This window comes from Neospora caninum, chromosome VIII, assembly GCF_000208865.1.
Source record: "Neospora caninum Liverpool complete genome, chromosome VIII".
Classification (NCBI taxonomy): Eukaryota; Apicomplexa; class Conoidasida; order Eucoccidiorida; family Sarcocystidae; genus Neospora; species Neospora caninum.
In genome coordinates, this window is record NC_018395.1 from 2,293,992 (window position 1) to 2,314,061 (window position 20,070).

At 52.7% G+C, this 20,070-nt stretch overlaps 3 protein-coding genes across 3 annotated transcripts; 2 read left to right on the top strand and 1 right to left on the bottom strand.

Annotated features, from left to right (window-relative positions):
* Nucleotides 1-1,319: 1,319 nt before the first annotated feature.
* NCLIV_032940 (putative adenosine transporter) lies at nt 1,320-3,318 on the top strand (the record flags this gene model as incomplete). Its single annotated transcript, XM_003883489.1, has 2 exons — nt 1,320-1,968; nt 2,342-3,318. The coding sequence occupies 2 exons, from the start codon at nt 1,320-1,322 to the stop codon at nt 3,316-3,318; spliced, it is 1,626 nt and encodes a 541-aa protein (XP_003883538.1).
* Nucleotides 3,319-7,102: 3,784 nt separating this feature from the next.
* On the bottom strand, nt 7,103-8,418 carry NCLIV_032950 (putative deoxyuridine 5'-triphosphate nucleotidohydrolase; the record flags this gene model as incomplete). Its single annotated transcript, XM_003883490.1, has 3 exons — nt 7,103-7,267; nt 7,568-7,704; nt 8,154-8,418. The coding sequence occupies 3 exons, from the start codon at nt 8,416-8,418 to the stop codon at nt 7,103-7,105; spliced, it is 567 nt and encodes a 188-aa protein (XP_003883539.1).
* Nucleotides 8,419-12,729: 4,311 nt separating this feature from the next.
* NCLIV_032960 (conserved hypothetical protein) lies at nt 12,730-16,348 on the top strand (the record flags this gene model as incomplete). The annotated part of the gene is made up of 6 exons (XM_003883491.1): nt 12,730-12,746; nt 13,598-13,856; nt 14,053-14,343; nt 15,206-15,248; nt 15,893-16,045; nt 16,323-16,348. The coding sequence occupies 6 exons, from the start codon at nt 12,730-12,732 to the stop codon at nt 16,346-16,348; spliced, it is 789 nt and encodes a 262-aa protein (XP_003883540.1).
* Nucleotides 16,349-20,070: the final 3,722 nt, after the last annotated feature.

Sequence of the window (20,070 nt, forward strand, 5' to 3'; positions counted from 1 at the left end):
AGGTGAAGTCGAAGCCTCGTGCTTCTCGGCAGCCTACCCTCTCACAGCCGTGCAATAGCCTGCGGTGCTAGCTCAAGGAAGAGGCGCATGCCATAAATAATACCACTTCTGTAAGCATCCGGACTCTTCCAATTCTCAGCTTGCCATCAAGAGAACAACTGGACTGCGACACCCAGGTGACCCCTACCCGGGTACACGCTTCTCCCCCTGGTGAAGGAGCAAGTCGGCACGCCGCAATACGCCATGCGCACGAAACAAGGATGAAAAAGGAGGCCAATGTATTTGTCGTGATGCCAGCTGGACATTGGGAGCCGGATGCTTGAGGGTTTGTGTGGAATCCTAGCCAGTTGCATGTGTGTAGAAGCCAAAGCGGCGCCGGACGGCTTCGCCGTCAACGACCGACGCCTCCGCTGGAGAAGGAGCATGTGTGGAGCTGGTGTGTGCTCTTCCTGACATTTTCGGTGTGTGAAAATGCATGCAGTTACCCAAAGGTTGAGTGGTGACAAGCGATGTTATTTTCCCCCCAACAAGAAGATCGCGTGGCACCGGGGAGGCACAACTTCCAACGGCATCTCGTGGGGCCACCGTCTGGGTTGGGGGATCACATTTTTCATGGTTACTCCTTAATGCTTCGTTGGGCCTTTTGTGTGGGGAGAAAAGTGAAGTGAGGAAGCGCCTGTGCGACGGGCGTCGGAGATGGTGCTGCGGACGAACTCTATATAGACAGCCTCCCCGACCGCAGCTGGAAGACTCGATGTTGTGTGTCCGCCGAATTGCAGAACTCACACGTGGGGGGAACTTGTAGACGATCTAGAACAGTCTCCATCAACTATACTGTCCCTATCCTAGAGAAAGGCAGGATGTGAGAGACATTCCCAGATATACCGGTGTTCTGCAATTCCAGGTGTAGTGAGTTCCCCCGGGCCACCTCACATTCCCGCACACCCCGCGTGCCAGCGAATGGCGTATCACCCGCTGTCTCAGTTCCGGTCTTTCTGCGCCTCGTGCACGGTCACATGCCACACCCGCTTATGAAAAAGAGTATAGTTGATGTTCCACACGTTTTTTAACCTTTGCTGGGGTGTAACGCGTTCGTTTGGGTCAGAGCGTCGCAGTGGCCGTTTCCCCTTTCTTTTTTGCTGGTGTCGCGTCGCTCTGCCTGCTTCGTCTCTCAACGGCTGTTGTTCTCTCCGTCAATATACAGATAGTTTACGATGTTCCCTCGTCTTTCTGCGAGGCTGTGGGAGTTCGATTAGAATGCGTGTTTTAGCTTTGCTCGACCCTCGATAGTGCGGTGCCTTTCGTGCCCATCTTTTGAAATGGAGGATTCAAAGCCCAACTTCTTGCCCACGCCAGGGCTGCCTGTCGTTGCAGTCACCCGCCCAGGGGTTCTCTCTGTGGCTGACATAGATATTCCCCCCTTCGATGATATCACCCAATCGGCCTCACCTGTCGAGGAAACGAAGATGGCGTCGGTTGCAGTAGATGTCCACTCGAAGCCGGCGGGAGGTTTGGCCAAAACGGCAATGGATTTGCCCAGCAAGTCGAAAACCTCTCCCTTTAATCCCACTCTGGCGTACCTGACCTTTATGTTTGTCGGGGCGAATTCTTTAATAAACTGGATTTTCGTGATGCAAACCATTCCCTTCATTGCGCACGCGTTTCTGGACGACCAGGATTGGAACAACACGCTTCTGGGGTCCTTCCAGGCGATCGAAGTCGTCGTCCAGCTCGCAATGCTTGAACTCGGCAGCACACATGTCAACGTGGTTTGCCTTACGGGAGTTATTAACGCACTTGCGGGGCTGTTGATCGTCCCTCTGACCCTTTATACAAGCAAGACAGTTGCTGTGTGGATGCTGCATCTCGTGTGTCTAGTTCTCGGCGCATGCTCGGGCGTTTACCAGGGCTCTGGGTATGCCATTGCCTCCATGATGCCCCGGAACTTTGTGAGCGCCGTATCAACAGGTGAGCACAAGACAAGACGTGCAGCACATCTTGCAGAGCAACGGCGACTGGACATTCTGTTGGAAACGCCCCAGATTGCGTGCCACGAGAACTCGAGTCGACGTTCTCCGGTGTAGCTACAGGGGCGCAGGTCAGAGTTGAGGTTCCTCGACTCTAAATCCGACGCGGGTTTCAGCCCAGAACTGGAAACCGTACTCAATGGGTTTCGCTCCAATCCGACAACTGTCGTTTCGGCGTCTCTCCAGCAGAAATTTTGGTTTTCGTGGCGGGCTCTTTTTTCCCAGGGTCCCCGTTGTCGTTTGTCGGCGTCAACGGACTGCTTTGACGCGCCCAGAAAACATCCCGTCCTGGCGTTCTGTGCTGTTGTGTTCAGGTCAGGGGTTGGCAGGTATGTTTGTCTTTGTCGTTGTGATTGGAGCTTCCTTCGCGATTTTCGACGTCGACACCGCGGCCGGGACAGAAGGCATTGTGTGGACCGGCTTCACAATTTCCGCAATTCTCTCAGTTCTCTGTGCGGCGTCCTTCTTCGTCGTCATGCGCAAGTCGTGGGCGGTATCGTGTCTGGAGCGCGTCCGAGCAGAGCGACGCGCCAAGCGAGACGCTGCACGGGCCTGCAAAAGGAACAAGGCGCAGCAAACGCCCCGGGGAGGGGCTGCGGAATCACCATCCGTCGAGAGTGATGGGTACACACGAGACCAGTCTTCGGCACAGATGACTATGGTGACGATGCTGCCTCCGGACGTCCAGGAGCCTCGGGCGGCGGAAAAGGAGGAACAAGGAAGGGAAGTGAAGGCGACGGAGGGGACGGAAGGGCCGGCAGGTCCGTTTGGCGTTCGCCCGTGGCCTTTTGTCCTGAAAGCTGCACTTCCCTGGCTCTTTATGCTGATTTTGCACATGTTCATCAGCTTCCATTTGTTTCCCAAGGTTGGGCCTCTCTCATGGAACTATGAGAACCCACCTAAGAATTACCTAGTCATCTTATTCGGCATTTTCTACGTTGCGGAGTTTATTGGGAGATCCCTGCCCGACCTCTGCACCATCAAAGGCCTGGGCTTCCTTCATCTGCCTCGACGGGCCTTTGTCATCGCCGAGCTCGCCCGCCTGCTCTTCTTCATCCCCTTTGTCCTTGGATACGCAGTCAGTAACGTCCCGTTCGTCAACAATTTCTACTGGTACTGCTGCCTCATTGGAGCACTCTCTCTCACTCAAGGCTGGCTAGGGACACTCGCTTTCTACTATGCCGTCAACAGTGTCGAGTCGCCGACTGAGAGAGAACTCACCGGCCCTATGGCAGCTATCGCCTCTCCCTTTGGCTGCGTCATCGGGCTGTACACCGCTGCTCCGTATTAGCGAGGACTCGCGCGAGATGTGCGAGACTGACGATACGTGTGGTGACGGGTTCGACGGGGCAGAGCGTGCGGAAAACTGCGCAAGAAGACGGGAGATAAACTATGGAAAGAGAGCGCATCTCTTGCGGTTTTCTTGCACATTCCGTTGAGTCCACGGACACCAATCAAGCGAAGCGAAGCCAGCAGGCAACGTGTCACTCTCATTCTTCGTTACAGGTTTCAGCTGGCTTATGTCTCCCCGCGACTGCGAAAGGGAAAGTAAAAAAATCCATCCGCCACCAGCGACGGGTGGAGGCTAGGGACCGGAATGAGTACGCGGCGGCAACGCGTACGCTCGGGGGAAGTGAAGGGACAAAATACCACAGCTATCACACAGTAGGGAAGAGAGGCGTGAGGCGACTTTCGGGCGCAGTTTTGTGTATGTGAGCGTGTGTGACTGAAAGCGAACAAGTAGACACAGACACCGTAGCCACGTGGGGTGCGTTGGGGATCTCTAGGCATTTCACTAATCCAAGCAGTCGGGATGCCATTTCAAGAGTTGGGCCCCAGTCCTACGTTCTGCATCGTGTAAATGACAGGGTTATACCGTATTGTGCGCAGCACACGTCTCTGTTCGCCACTGAGGCGGGATGGCAGATGGGCAACCGAAGGCGCCTGTTCATTCGTTCACGCCTAACGCCTGAAAATGCGTTGACCAGCTACCCCCATCCGTGGCTTCGTAAATGTGGATCAACGACTCTCGTGCGTGCGTCGATGGCCGCCTGGGAACCTCAGAATCAACGGTATTTCGGCAGTGCACCTTTCTATGTACGTGAAGATGGCGCACAAGAACTTTCAGAAAGGAAATGCATGACGTCGAGTCGAGGCTGATGGGTGTGTTTCAGCGCGGCATGTTGGGCAAGGATGGGCTGGGTCCACAAACCCGTCGGTGTTTTGTCAAAGATCGCGGAGATCGGAGCGTGTAATTGAGAGTGGATGAGTACCGTTGTACAATAGAATGGTACGAGGGCAGGGATGCTGCCGTCCGTGCTGCTTCACTAGAGTGTAGAAGCAAAGATTGATCGGTTGTCACGATTGCACAGCGAATGCGGCTGTATAGACACCGAAAAACTCAACAGTTTTTTAGTAGGGTTCTGGTGCCCATTGTCGGCTGCGCCGGCAATCGCTCGTGAACGGGTTTGAAGTTGCTTCGCGTTTGTCGTTTGACCGCAGTGCGTTGATAGCGGTGCCGTGTCCATAGAGAATCAAAGGTGCGCCGCTGCCCCATGGAGCCGTGTTGCAATTTCCCCGAAGGGTTGCGTTGTTCGCCGCAGCTCTGGGGCGTCGTCCTTCGTTGGACGAGTTTTGTATAGCCCTGAGTTGGCGTGCTACGTTGTTGACACTCTTTAGGGAGAGGAACAAATGCGAGGCACTGTTTGGACGCGGGAGCTGTGTCTCACCGTAGTTTTATTCTTCCTCTCTCGTCTCATGTCCGGTGCCGCGTTTCTGTGCGATGCATGCCCATATCCGAGTCGGTGGACCCTACGGGGATCGGGATTTAGATGCCTGTCTTGCTTCGGGGGTGTCGGCGGCTTTTTCGCCGTTGCAGGCAGATTTGGGGTCATACATGCTCTCAACCGCTCTTGTGGAGATGCTTCCTCGTTTTGTCCCGAGCTTGCTTTGTCTGTCGATGATCTGGGGCAAACCTCTTCATTTTTGCTATCCTATCGTCGCACGGACACATGTGTATGTGCATAGTGCATTTAGCTATCGCGCTTATGTGGCTGGGCAAGTAGTCGCCTGCTCTGTGAGCGCATCGTGCCGCGCAGAGCGTGGCACACCAAACGCCGGAGCCTTCCCCTGCTTTTCACGAGTGTGTGAAACTCAAGATTCCTCTGCTTGTCGACGACTAGTCCACGTTGTTGCTTTTTTTGTTTTCGGCTTTTTCGGAACAGCGAATATGCGACCGCAACGTGAATTTCGACACATGGATGCAGTGGGTTGTCTCACGGGCTAGTAGTGATATCCGAATTGAGGGAAAATGAGAGAGGGAAACCCAAACGTCGGAGAACCCAAGGAGATGTGGCGTACCCGGGAACGATGCGCAAAAACTCAGTGACAGCGAAAACACCGACAAGCTGGGCCGTTCTTTTGGATATTGTCAATTGCACAAAATCCCTCTTTTGTTACATTTTGTTGTCGAGCCAGACAGCTCCATAACTTTATTCTGAATCCGTTTTCTCTTCATTAAAACGCGTGCGGGCTTTGGTGCCTTCCCTTTCCCTGCCACCGGTTCTCGAAAGGTCGACGCATTCCGGTACCGCAAGCAGGCAACCATCCTGAGGTTACCCTTCTCCCCACTTTCCCCTTAAGTGTTTGCGGTTCTGGAGAACTCATGGAATTCGTTCAATGCTTCACTGCATCTTACGACGATGGCCAGGTTGTGCAGAAGCGGAGTATGTGCATTCATAGATGTGTGTCTGTATCTACGTGAATATGCTTGATGCACTTTCATTTGGTTATGCACGTATTTATGCATACACATTCGCGATCCCTTGCTCAGATAGCGGCTCGCTAAACGCAGGCAGGGGCCAGCTGGTATTTCACTCCGGCTCGTTCAAATGCGACTCGGTTGTATACTAACTTCCCTCCGTGTGAGCTGCCGGATGCCGTTGGAGCGAGCGCTGGAGGGACGACGCCCTGTTGAGAGTATTATTTATAACCATAAATTCTCTTTAAAAGGTTGCACCCAGTGGCGAATAGCGTTCTTGCAGCTCCTTTCTGTACATTGGCCGTAGCCAGTCCCGCCGTGAGTTTCCACGTGAGCAATTGTGGATAGTCCTACCGAACAGGCAGGTGTACGAAAGTATTCCACTGTGCCAGAAACGCTGGTGCATGTAGTCCCGACACTTCGTCGAACCCCCCCTACGGTTGGAAGTGCTGAAAAGGTCGAGCAGTTCTTCGACTGCTATGGCGGGGAGAAAATTCCGTCGGTGCGGTGGATTTCTGTTGCACAGGATCCAGCTATGGAACACCTTTCGCTGTCATCCTGCAGTTGAATACCGCGTTGCCGGTTTTTCCGCCGACAAGACTGACGCTGAAAATGTTTTACTACATACTTTTTAGACAGGTGTGCTCTATGTGTGCTTTGGCGACCTACTCGCGGATCATGCCGCTCCCAAGGATCCTGCGTATACGCGAGCACCCGCTTGACTCAACACGATACGGAAAACCCCGATCCTGGTCTGTATGCTGGGCGATCCCTGCACGGTCCAGCGAATATGCAAATGCAACTGCTTCCATTCACAATCCATGTTGACGAACAAGTTGGTAGCCCCACACACTGTGCATTCAGTTACCCGCGAGTCCAGGTACACCCCAGTTCTTTCGGGAGATCCATGGGAAGACCGAGAAACCTTATTTCGCCCAGTGGGGAAGTCATTTCGTCTTTCCCTTGTTTCGATCGGCAGGGTGCGCCCCGCAGGAGGCCTCGGTTTGCTAGAGAGAGATACCCTGTGGACGAGAAATGTACCACATTTGGTCTTTGGAACGGCAGCACACCTTGAAACAACCTGTAATTTGGAATTTAAGAGCCTAAGAATGAGCGCCATCTTCGAGAGGGGGAACGGACCCGTTCTACGAAAGACACTGCATAATGCGCCAGAAGTGTACAACAGACAAGAAGATAAAGTGTACTACCATTCTCAAACAGTTCCCACAACACGGAAGTGTCGAAAAAGCGACAAAAGGACTGGTGCTACTCGCCCTAGTTTGGCCTCAAAAGCACGGCACCTCGATCACTGCGTTTAAGATGAAGCAGCAACTGCTGTAGGGACCTCATTTTCATTTGTTGCGTCATTTTTGGGCTTCTTCAGCTCGGGCTCCTCGACGGGGCACCCCTTGCCAACAGGGGCAGTCGTCGAACCGAAACCTCCCTCACCGCGGGCAGTCTTGTTCAATTCATCGACGAGCTGCAGATATCAGAGTTTCGTATAGCCAAAGAAGATCCACACGAACAAAACGGATTAAACGCGTGCAGACAACAGAATTGGGGGTACGTTGCGAAACCCCATTTCTAAGCTTTCATCTGTTAGAGTGTTAGGTTCCGGCTCTATTATAATCATGTTTGTCGGTAAACTGTAGCAGCGTATCACGGACTTTTCTCTTGTATTATACGCACCAAAGTGCTTCACGAACTTGAGAGCAATAGGTGATTGAGAGGTCCGCCCGATGTTTCTCCTTCCTGACTTCCGTGGCCTGACTCGACGCACCTCCAGGGTAATGCCCTCGCCACTGAAAGCGACAGCCTGGACGATCCGATCGCCTTTCTTCAGGGTGTGCGGAACGGTCTTGATATTATCGACGGCGGCCATAATTTCTCCTCGATAGCCCGCATCGATCAGACCCACTGCGGGGAAAAAAGAAGGAAAATGAAGCTACGGCGGTTTCCCTGCAAGTGATGTGGTATGAATAGGCGAATTGCGCATCTGTATTCCTTCTGACGGAATCACTAGGAGGATAAGTGAAATATCAAGAAATCCACTATGCGGCGGAAAACGGAAACGCAAGAGCAGATATGGGGGACTGATGAATCCAACGTTCCTCTACCGCGAACTGAATGAAAACAAGGACGTGTCTACCCTATCTCCACCTAGCTGCTTCCTGATGCGATGCTTGAAACTCGAGGATCCTCCACGTCCAGGAAAGATTAAGAGAGATACACACATGTAGCCAAGATACAGAGAAATCGAAGGGAGTCTTGGCTCTCCGCGCTGGAAGTGTGACGAGACAGCGTTCGCTACCTCCACTCCTGCCGTGCCTGATGCAGGTGCACACCAGAATACCTGTGAAGCTCACCTGAATTGGCCAGTCTGAGCGGTGTTTTGGAAATGCTGCTCCGGGGCATGATCAGCCAAGAAACATTTTTCTCCCCACTCTCCCCGTTTGCCGGTGTGTAGGCAGTGGCTTTGATGCCAAGCTTAACAAAAGCTGTCTCCCCGGGTTGGATCTCCTGGTCCTGCACGACGAACAAATCCACGCCGGAATCTCCTTCGTGGTAGTGACCATGCTCAGCATACATAGCCCGGACTTCCGGAGTCAATGCTTGCACTCGGAGCAGCATTTTGTTGATGCAGAGATGGGACAACCAGAAAGGGAGACGCGGCGCGAGGAAGGCCGAGAGCAGTTACAGAGCGCCACTAAAAGTAGAGACACAGGAATGCACAGGCAACCAACAGCAGCGGGATTCCGCTTGTCTTGTCCGTAGATCAAAACAGACATCCGCATTCGGAAAAAAATTCAGAGGCTACAAGGAAAGAAACGAATGGAAAGTTGATTTTGCATGACTCTTCCGAGACAGAGCCCCCCCCTCCCCCCCCTTCCGTCGCCCCCCAACACCCCGGACACCAACCATGTCGTCTACTGGTATTTTGGCTGGGGGGAGGGCTGTGCAGGACGAGGCTAGCGCAATCATATCCAGAAAACAAAAGAAATCCTAACAAGGGACTTCAGAGCCAAACGGTAAAGCGCACCCGCTTCTGGAAGAAGCCTCTCTCATGGACAGCAGTGTGTGTCCGTCTGGCAATGAAGGGAGCGGGACACGCGAAAGCGGGGCACGTGTGTGGAAGTAGAGACGGCGTCGTGGTGTGCCAGCGCTGAGAAAGGGCATCACCTGTGAAAACAGTATCTACGAAAGAAAGTAGAGAGGGCCCCATCTTGCGTGTTCCAATCTTACGTGTTCCACAAATAACGTCACAGGCACACTCGCTGTTCCTGAAACCGGGTCACACTTGACAGTAATCGCGACCGGATGGGAGAGGCCAGCTGCGGCCCTGTCTCGCTGGTCCAAACTTTTGAAGGCTGAAACCGGAGTGCAGAGTTTGCTGCTGTGATTTCTAAATACAGGGTGGATGCTGTGTCTCGTGTTTGGAAAAAACGCGGTGCACACATGTGAGAAACGTTTGAGCATATACGGAGACGCCGTCTTTCCCAAAGTGACTCAGCACCCTAGAGGGCTGCCCTGGAGCGGCTGAAGAAGAACAAGCAAGAGACGGACTGTTGGCTCTGGCAGCTGAGCGGCGCTCGTATGTTCTTGGGGAGGATGCCAAAGAACGGCTCAGCAGTAGAAACGCTCTGTCCTTCTTCTAAAGAAAGCAGTCCGATAGGAGCCGCTCCCGCAGGCTGACGTGGTGACTGTAGACATGGCTCCATCCAAATGTACCCCTTTTCCATTGTGTGTAACGGTGTGTTTGCCGACCGCCGTCTACGTAAAAAGGACCAGCCTTCTCCTGCTGAGTGCCTAGATGCTACGTGGCTGAAGACGAGTCCCCATGCTTTTTCGCATAAAAACGAAAGGTTGTGTAGTAAGTCTGCTGGTACCACCAAGACGCGAGGATGATAAGATTGACTACATAAAAAAATTCGACGTCGGCGAAACGCAGCAAAAAGTGAAGGAGCCAAACGGTCACAACTAAAGAACCAGGTTAGAGTGTTATGCATACAAGGAGTAATTCTGGTTAACTTTCTGTACTATTCAAGGCACTGCTCCCATTAACGGCCCTGCCATTTTCCAGTGTCCGAGTAGCGTGCCCGATCTCTGTCAACAGACGTGGCGGAAGGACATCTTCGTTGCAGCTGCCTTTTTCTCATGCAGCTGCGCAGTCCCTCCGCCCGTGACGAGGAACTAGAAACGGACCACACACTAATCCGACTCTTTGCTGGACTAAGTGTTAGGCTAATCCGTATTTCCTCGTGGGTTGCTGTGCGGATGGGAGCCGTTCTAACCCCAGCAGGCAGCTCAAGTGTTTAAGTAATCAAGAGTTGGTACTTCCAACCGAAAATCCATTTGAGCAGCCGAAGACTCGCTAGGATTCTACTACGGAAAATAGGGAACTTTTACCTGCCACCATATCTCGTTATGTCACTGCGAAGGAGTGAGGTTTTGGGATGAAGACGCATTTGGCGTTAGGGCGGCGTTTCTGCTGGGCTTAAAAACGGCGCCGTTTCCTAGCACAGAAGACGTTCTTGTTTTCGCGTTGTTTGCGGGGGTAAGGTAACGGTTCCGTGCAGTGAGCCTTCCACAACAAACGCCTGCCGCTCGACAGCTGAATCGGTAATTCGGACCCGTGTGGTTGCGCATGCGGCGATGCATCTGTACAAAGTTTGGCCCACAAGCCCTGATCGAAACCATAGTCAGCTCCTCTGCTGCTGCTAGCAGCTTCGCGATTAGCCGCGTCAACACCGTGCGTTCAAATGCGGTTTCTCCTCCCGTGAGGATCCGCGGCAAACACGCCAAATAGGGTAGTACTATCACCAGCCAACGAAGCGCAGCGCCGTCTGCTGTTCAGAAGTCGCGACGTCTTCTGTCGCTTCAATCTAAAACTCGGGAGACGAGACAAGAGATCAAGGCTTTTTCGGAAGCCCACTTCAAGACGTAAGGCTACCTCAGGGCCGTGCCTCGCTGTTTACTGAACCCGAGAAGGCTGCGCCAACAGCCATTACCGTGATCAGCCCGTCGGCACATCTGGCACTCGCCTAGATGAACCTCGCCGAATGTGTTAAAGCTGCGTTCCATGGACATGAAACAGAAAAGGACTATCTTCGCTCTCGAGTAAACTGTAGAGGCTGGCGACATCATGACAAGAATCGGAACAACCCCACTGGTTACGGCTGGGGCGCTGATAAAGACGGGGTCAAACGTGTGCAAACCCCAAGAAGCTACTGCTCTTTTATATTTAAATACTTCTGGAGGGATAACCTAAACGTTCGTCCTACGAGACCGACACGAGACAATGTCTTTCTCTGGTGAAGATGACTTTGTTCGTGGTGTTTCGCCCATTCTTGAGGGGGGAGCTCCTTCATGTTTCCCTGGGGCACATGGCGACAGGGCACATCAAACAGTGCCGACGCCGCTGCGTGGCCAGCAGACCCAGAGCCATAACGTAGCTCCAGTGAATAGGTGTGACCGTTCACTCTCTGCGGTGCACGCCGAGGAATCATGCGGGACTCCCTGTGAAGGAGAATGCTCCAGCTCGTTCATCAAGTTGTCAGGCCGTTTATCTGCTGAAAACGATCGTCGGCGTAGTGGTGACAACGGGTCTCACGACCGTCACCTGAAAGAAGTCATTAAGGACAAGGCGGGGTCTGGAGACGTTAACATAGTAAGAGGGCAAGGAAGTGGTGGCTCTCGAGAAAAATCGAGTGTCGACGAAAAGATGTTTCCGCCCGATACCGCCGAAAGATCACGCGTGGTGTCCTCGTTCAGTAAAGGAATATCTCCCCAGGACGCAAATACTGTGCATGATCGGCTATACAAGGAGGCGCTTGCAAACCGCCACCGAAAGGAAAAACTCAACGAAATTGACACTGAGGCCGAGATCATGGCCGCAGCAACGAATAAACCACGAAGAGGTGGGTATCCTGAATGATCATGTCTCAAGTAGAGAAAAGATGGGTCACTGTCGCTGACAGGTCGTCATGAGGTCCAATCAGGATGGATATTGGTTCGGCTCTCTCGGGCTTTATTCGTGTGCTGCAAATGCCGAGCAACTCAACTACTGAATTCCACAATCCGGAGCTGTAGAGGAGGGAACCTCCAGAAGCTTGACATGGCTTCAGGCTGAACTCAACGTATTTTTGCCATTGTATGAACATTGTGAAAAGCAGCAACGCAGAGTCAACACAGTCGGCAGCAACCGACAGCCACCTCTTTCTTGGAAAACCCCTTCTCAAATGCAGTCTGATTGAGGGTGTATGCATAAGCCTGGTCTCCTGCAACTTGTCACAGCGCGTCCTGTTTCTTGTCTAGGAACTAGCCAGCAAGTGTGAATTGTACCAACGACTTGAGCAATCCTGTACCGGAGGTTTCCACTACGACTTGCACAAGTCAAATTCACTGATAAGACCCCGGAGACACAAACTGGTCGATACTGTTACTTCCCTTGCAATACCTGCCTGATAGTATGACATGTGCAATCTAAAGAGACACTTCTTTTGGCCATTTGAGTCCTATATTCCATTTCCAGTATCAGTAGGGACGCGCTGGCGCTTCCGTCGGTAGTGCTTAGCCTCTCGCATACACGAGCCGTAACATGACATGCAAACTCAAAGTGATGGCATGAAGTACGTCATCACTGGGAATAACATTTGGCCTGCAAAACGTCTAACACAGTTTAAGATTTGAACTTGTGGCCGGGGGTATCTATGGGAGCAAAGCCGGACACAGGAATTTTCGAGAGCGGATCAGCTGCCGACGCTTGAGAAACGCTTTGCTCTTACCCGCTTCACAGGATACCCGGACGATAAGCTCTACCGCGATGCCGAAACAAAGAGGGAACTCTTGCAGTCACTGGAGCGAAAAGCTGACGACGAGCTGCGGAACCTTCGAGAAGCACCGAAATTCGGTCCGCGCTCCAGGGCCGTATACCGAAAAAAAATGGCCAAGCAACTCAGGTGGGGTGCTCTGGTTCACCGATCGTGTGGGGTCGGGTACCACATACACGCCTTTGTTTATCCCTTCAGTTTCGCCTTCGCGACTGGTCCACGTTTTTGCGTAGCTCTGTGTCTGATGTCATGGACCATTTTTCTTGATACGCATGAATTAGTACATCTAAGTATCTGGTCAAGACTGGCATTTTGGTGTGCGTTTGTATCTGTCCATACGGTTACTTGTCCAGGTGACTGTCAGATGAGTATCTGCAGGTCCTCTACCATGATGTCTAGTTAGGTCTGGGTCTGTATCTGCCTATCCGTTTGTGTATATGCATGCATCTACCTACTTATCTACCTGTGAGCGTGCCTAAGTAGCGCAAAGGCTAGTTGTCTTACTGGATGCGACTTGGAGCAAAGGGATACCCGGTAATTAACCACCGACACACATGTGATTGAAGCATGCTGCTCCACGGTTTCAGCGATCGTTGGTTGTCACCGGGGCGACGTCCGCTATCTCTCGTTTCCTCTCTCTCGCGATACCTTCCCCTGTAAATCGTCTGACGTTGCAGCAACCCCGTGCCCTTCTGAGTCCACGTGTTCTTTCGTTTGTTGGAAAAGCCTGCACACACGCACTATTCCCGTATGTACTCTAGGTACGCGGGAAGCATGGCACCCTTTCAGGTGACTGATGGAAAGTAGCGTGAAGACAGAGTGCGATACAGCGTTTCTTTAGAGTATTTAAAACCAGTGCTAGCACTGAGAAAAAAGGCGACTTTCCCCTCAACGTGTCCTCCGTCGTCGACCCGTTCGTCTTCCTGTTACCTTAGAGTGCTTTTCTCCAGTCCGTCTCCGGCGCGCTCGCTTCTCCTCAGGGCTGCCGTGGACGCCTGTCAGCCAGATCGCCCCGGCAGCTTGACACTCCAGGCTTCCCTGATCGGCTGCCTCTTTCAGTGTCTGGGGATTTTCCATGAGGACCACATGGGCGAGTTCTTTAGGGACGGAAAGGAGGGGAAGGAAGCGGATCCCGCACCGAAGGAGGTCGCTAGGAATCAGCCTCGGACGAACGAGAAGTCTGGACTGTTTAAAATTGTTCGAGACTTGCAGGCCCCCACGCGGCTCGCAACAGAGAAGGTTAGTCACCTGAGAGGGAAAGCCGTTTCCAGTGTGGATGGCATTTGTGGGCACTTGGTTCTGAAATTGGCAGAAACCTTGAATTCTACAAAAGCTGGCCCGAATGCCGGCATGAATACACGACACCCTGAAGAAAGGAAAGGGATGTCCTGATCACCAGTGCCCGGCATGCGTTTTTGTCACGTTTTGTCTTCAGCTCCTGGCCGACAAACTCGCTGAGAAGCTGGATGTTGAGGGCGAGGGCGAAATTTTCGTCGACAGACTTTTTTCGTTCCTTGCAGCCGTGACGACGGAACACAGCGACCTCCGCCCCAGGTGGGCGGGAGTGGATTCCTCTCAGCAGTTGGGATGTGTTGATTTCGATTGCCTCCACAAAACTGCTAAGGAACTGCATTCCTTGGGAGTTGGGAGAACAGATGGAAGATCAGGGCCTCGCTCCCCCATTTCTCGCCAAGACGTGGAGAAGATCGGCACGAAGCACCTCGAGGTTAGCTGAAAACTCAGCACACTAACAACTCTGAAAGTGCTTAGCGCGAATCTCTTGACAGCTGCGGAAGTCGAAATTTAGCCTGTCGCGCGCCATGCATCGGCTAGACATTACGGGATCGCAGCATCAGGCATCCGCTTTTGATCTTTATCTCTTTTGAGGAGGGATCAAAGGAGACAACCCATCTAAAGAAAGGAGAAAACGGCCGCACGCGTATGAGAGAAGGAAATCACTACTGACACATGATGTGGGGGGGATATTCCGGTCTTGAGGCGGTGTCACCTGCCGACAAAGCTACACAAAGATTTTCATGATGAAAGGCACTAATCTGCGGCATTTTTGGGTCCACAGAAAACACGACCGCCTCCATCTTCTAATGCCAAATGCAGGCTGCCGCACCTGTCGTGTCGATTTAGCCTCCGTGCTTGAAATTCACAAATGCACTGAGTCTTCACTGGTAAACAACAAGTGAACAAGCGGGGTAGCTTGCGCAATCCCTACGAGGTAGTGGCTCTGACGGCATGTTTAGCTCTTCGAGAGTTCCTCAGGACAGCATTAACTCCGCCATGCATACGCACGATGTGGCCCTTGGAGCACCTGAGTTAACAGCCCCGCTGCACCCTTGACACTGCCACACACGGGTCCGCAGTTGAGGGATAAACTCAGTAATTCGCTTTTCCACAGAACGTTCGTATGCTCAGAACCTGCATCAATTGGACAAAGAGATGAGCCGCCTGATACGGTTGTTCGGCCACCTCATGTTGACAAGAGAAAGGAAGCGAGACTGCGTCATATGCTCCCCTGGTCAGTGCTGTCAGCCTTTTCATGTCTCTGGATTCAGTTAACGTGATATGTTCTTCAGTTCCAGTTCCCCTCTGCCGAGATTGCATTTGATGATCTAGGCGGTAAAAATGAACACACAGACACGCCCATCGAGTTGATCCTCTGCATTTCCTTCACATTGGTCGAGTAGAATGTAAACTTGCGTACACAATCAACCAGGATTTTTGGCAGCACAAAGTATGGTGCACACCCTGTTCCTCTCACTACGACGTTGAATCAACCGAGGTCTGGTTTCGAGTTCGCCTCTCTGTAGGGCAAATGTGATGCCCCACTCTGAGCCCGACCTCTAACCATTGAGATATCTTCCAGGAAAGCTACATACGAGCAATTTGCGTGCCTTCTGGTAAACACGTGAGAAATCCACCTTCAACCACGCACTCGTCGCCCCAGCGATACACGTTCCAATGCTCATTTCATGATACCTTCAATGCCAGCAGAAAATCTGAACAGTCGAGGCAAGACCCCAGGTCGGAAGCTCTTCTGCCTTGAAATCTTGACTCGACGTTTGCTGCACACAAAAGTAGAAGAAAGGAATGCTACCCTCGTGAACGTTCGGAGAGCAGACGCATGGCGAATCGCGGATGCGTTTCTATGTGTACATGTGTATGAGTGCTTCCCCCCTTTTAAGAAATGATTTCAAGGCTAAAGCTTGGCTGCGTGCTACACTCTCAATCTTTGTCGTTGTTGCCGGTTCTTTGCTCGTCAGAATTCGCTGATGCGCTCACTAATGCCATGGATGGCGTAACGTTTCATCCTCAGATCAATCCCCTGAGTGAAGTGATTGCGAAGAGGTCGAGGGAACGGGAGGCTCAGAGGCAACAAGGCCACCTTAGCCTCCCCGACCGCCTTATCGCTCGTGGTAGGTCTTCTCCTTCCTGAATGGCATTGGGTATTCCAAAAATACGGACGACTCAAGAAATTTACACCTCTAACAACCCTTGTCGCATTAAGGTTATGCTTACCTCTGTCGCCTCCAATATTCCATTATGTCTACCAGGCACCGCAAGCGGCTCACAGTGCTTCTAAACGTGTGCGTGTTTTCAGAAACTTCCGAGAATAGAACGATAGCGTTCTAAATAGACACCCGCCCCACATCAACCGTGTTTCCCGTGCTCGTTTGCATCCGTTCTATGCAGTCAACCGAGAGATCAAATGCCGTTAGAAGAGGCTTCACCACATACCTTGATAGGCGCACAGGAGTCGTTCACCAGAAAAGGATACTCGTCTCCCGTCCGCCTCTCATTCAGTTTCAGGGTACTCCAGAACTGGATACCTTCTCGGCTTCGGTTTCCTCATACCCAGCAAAGGGAACACTTCCACATCTCTGAGCAAACAAATATGGAATACTTGTCCAGACTTGCCAGTGCCACTGATACATCAGATGACATGCCGTTGAGTTGCTGCGGGTGCCGTATCGCAGCGCAGGCCACACAAGCTGTCAGAGAACGGTTGCGTGCCGAGCACGTGAAAGAAGAGTTGAGGGGGTGTACTTTCCGACCCAAGATTCTTCACAATCGGATTTCGACATCCACGTGCTCGACTGCCCGTAGTTCGGAAACCCTCGATGGTTGGGCGTCGTTATCAGTGCGTAGGCTCTCTGACTTGCGGTGCACTCTGTGTGGCACAGAGCAGGACTGCACAAAGATCGGTACACACTTCCAAAAAATGTTTCTTGCACGGTGTTGTGCCCTTCCCTTCGTCCGATGTGCAGATGTAAACGAAGCAAAATGGTGCTGTCACGTCGACGTGCACCCACAAAATATCTTTTTATTGTTTTGCCACCGTCTGAAGCAACAACGAATGGAGAATGTTACATGCACAACTATAAGCTTCGTCACAGTCAAGCGAGTATTGACTCCCGTCACTCTTTCGCCGCCTCTGGGAAAGAACAGGCGCATGTGTGTCGTGCTGGTTCCTTTTTTTCGGAGCAGAAGTACGTCCTCCCAGAGTATCAGAAACGCGGCAGCAAGGAGCTTCTGCCACCCCGCAGAGAAACCGACGTCCAGGGAAAGCCGAAGAAAAAACGCGCGTGGAGCTGTGAGGAGCGGCGGAAAATAAGTCGAGGGGAGGTTTTGTATTTGGAAGGAAAGAGGCAATTGGAGACTCAACAACAAACGTTCGCGCACATTCGTGCCCTTAAAAGAGAAGCGGAGCTCCAAGAGTGCACCTTCGCCCCCGTCGTTCACAATCCGCCGCCTAAAGGGACTGGGTACGCTCACTGGAAGAGAATGAACAAACGCCTGCCACACAAAAAGGGGACCGAAACCCCCTCTGAAGCTTGGAGCAATACTGCGGTGCTTCTTCGATACCGAAGGTCAAACGCATTGCATGTCGACGGCTGTTTGTCCCTCCAAGTTGTATGGTTCATTACACCCATGGTTGACGGTTCTACGGATCAAACACTCGTTGGCGCCGATCAGCCTCGCTGCTTTGCTTCCAGGGGTGGAGCTGCAGTGAAGCCTGCAGGCTTTGACTCGTCTGTAGCCAGAGTTCGACAGGCCACTGAGCGTCGAGAAGAGCTTCTGAAGCTTCAGGACATCAGGTATGGCGGAACTGCCGCACAGTTCCAGAGAAAGCGAGCTGTCTATCTGTTCGATAGCCCGATATAAGTCAGTCCGGAAGAAGAGCTTTCTCTCAAGTGTCTACCAGCGAATGTCCAGGCACCTCCCGTGAAGAAGGGTATGATGTACAGAATCTGCGGCTAGGCCGGCGAGGGCAGCCGCGGAGATACGGCGGGTAATAAGGGATGAATCGACTGTAACCTAGCCCAATCAAAAAAAGGCTGTGGAGGCCCAATCCCTCCATCCGCAGGCGACTTTACAGGGGCTTCGAGCTGTCAATCTGACGCTGGGTTGGCTGTCAACCAAAGAGGAGGTGTGACGGACCGTAGAGCAGCCCGGTTCACACACGCACTGGCCAGCGTTCTCTGAGCCTAAGGCTGGCATCGAAGGCACTGCTGGGACTGCCTCGAAATCTCAAGCGGCAAAATCGGCCCGGCAACGTGGACTGCCTCGGCAGGTCTTGAGCGTCTGGCCCGAAGGCTGAGAACAGCTTTGTCCGAGGCTCCTCCCGAGCCAATGTCTCACCTGAGAGTTCTGTCTGAACGCATGCGTTTTCGTTCGGTCATCCTTGCGCACAGAGACCCCTCAATCCCCGCCAGAGCAGGGCGGGCGCATCGGCGCAATACACTAGCACATCCATTCAGTTTTGCTGAGGGGCGGTACAAAGTGAAGCTCGCTCCGGAGGTGTTTTCAATGACTGTGGAGATCGGCAGAGGCCGAAGGGGGAAAATGTCGATTCGAGAAGGCGAAGATCCGAGACTGGTGGTGAGTTTGTTTGACACAAGTCACCAAACGCGCATGACAGTCTTGGAGTGATGCGTTTTCGGAGGCACAGCGCCACCCTGAGGCGGTACACTGGCGTCGAATTTGCCCGGTTACCAACTACCGGGTATTACCTTAGGCACTTGAGTGAAACTGAACCACTAGGACTGCATCTTGTGTGGACGAGATCAGGAGTATCTGCAGATTAATTACACGCTCTGTGTTTGCACACTGCTGAGAAGACAGCGGATACGGGGCGTGACTCCAGTTCTTGTGTCCCCAGTTGGCAACCAAATGCGGCGGGGGTTGTGGCAGCGTCCTTTTTTCCAAATTCACCGTGACGCCTCGATATTTCTCTTTGTTTTCCGTCTGTCGCGCTCTTCCTCGTCGTTTTTCGTGTGCTCGTCCCCTGTGTATCTCTTTGTCCATTGGTTTCTGAACGTAGCTGACTTGCATTCTTGCCTGCTCTGTCTCTACTTCGCGGACTCACCTCGACGCTTTTCAGGCACGCAGCTTTTCCAAGACGTACAGTCTCCACGGCGACGAGGCTGAGTGGATCACTGGCGTTCTACTGCAAGAAATGTCACATCGCAATTTGCTCGCCTTCACTGCTGCGGGGCCGGACCGTTTTGCATCGCCGATCGCGGGGAAAACCGTTCGGACAGGTTCCTCCACCGCCAGGCGGAGCCGAGTTTCTTCGCCCGTTCGCGTCGTTCCTCTTTACCTGTCGCAGAACTCCTCAGAAGGTGGGAAAGTTGCTCTCGAGAATCCTCTCGACCAGTCTGTTCCTAGCCTTCAGATTAGCCCCTCAACCATCGTGGAACATCCCAGTGCAGGACTGAAGCCTCCGCCTGCAGGTTCGGACTCCCAACGGAGGCTCCGCGAGAAAACAGACCCCGCCGCGGGAGCGGCGAGGAACGAGCAGCCGGGGAACAAAATGTTCGTACCCTCTCTCGCCTTCCAGATACTGGCTAGTGGTGTAACAGCCTCATCGCCGACAGCATACAGCAGAGGACTGGCAAGCTGTCCGAGGCAACCGGATTCCGCGCGTGCGCTTGCTGGAGAGGCAAGGGGCGGCGCAGTCCTCATAGCACGTACACAGTCGTCGCGGTATGCTGTGGAAGAAGACACGAACTCGCAGTCTCAGGGAGGCAAGGTTTTAAAGAGAACACCGAGCCAGGGAAGGAAAAACAAGGGCGAAACGAATGCCACACTGGCCAGAGAAGTCGAGCAACGAAGTACGCGAGTTCAGGTTGACGACGAACGTGCTGCTGAATCGGATTCACAGTCTCCTCGATCAGACAGCAAAATGTCTGAGGGGTCGATTTTCTTGGCTAACAATTTACCTGTCTCTGCTCTTCCATCGATGGATCTAAGCCGCCAGTTGCACGAATCAACTTACCCCACCAGCTTAGTGGACGAGGAGTGCGGTCGAAGCGGCTCGCCTACATTATATTCCCTAGTCGACGGTGAAGCAACGGAATCTGCATCCTTTGTTTCCCCTGTCTCTGGGATCAGACGAGGCTGAAAGACTGCCAGGTTCCTTACTTTGCCTGCTCCT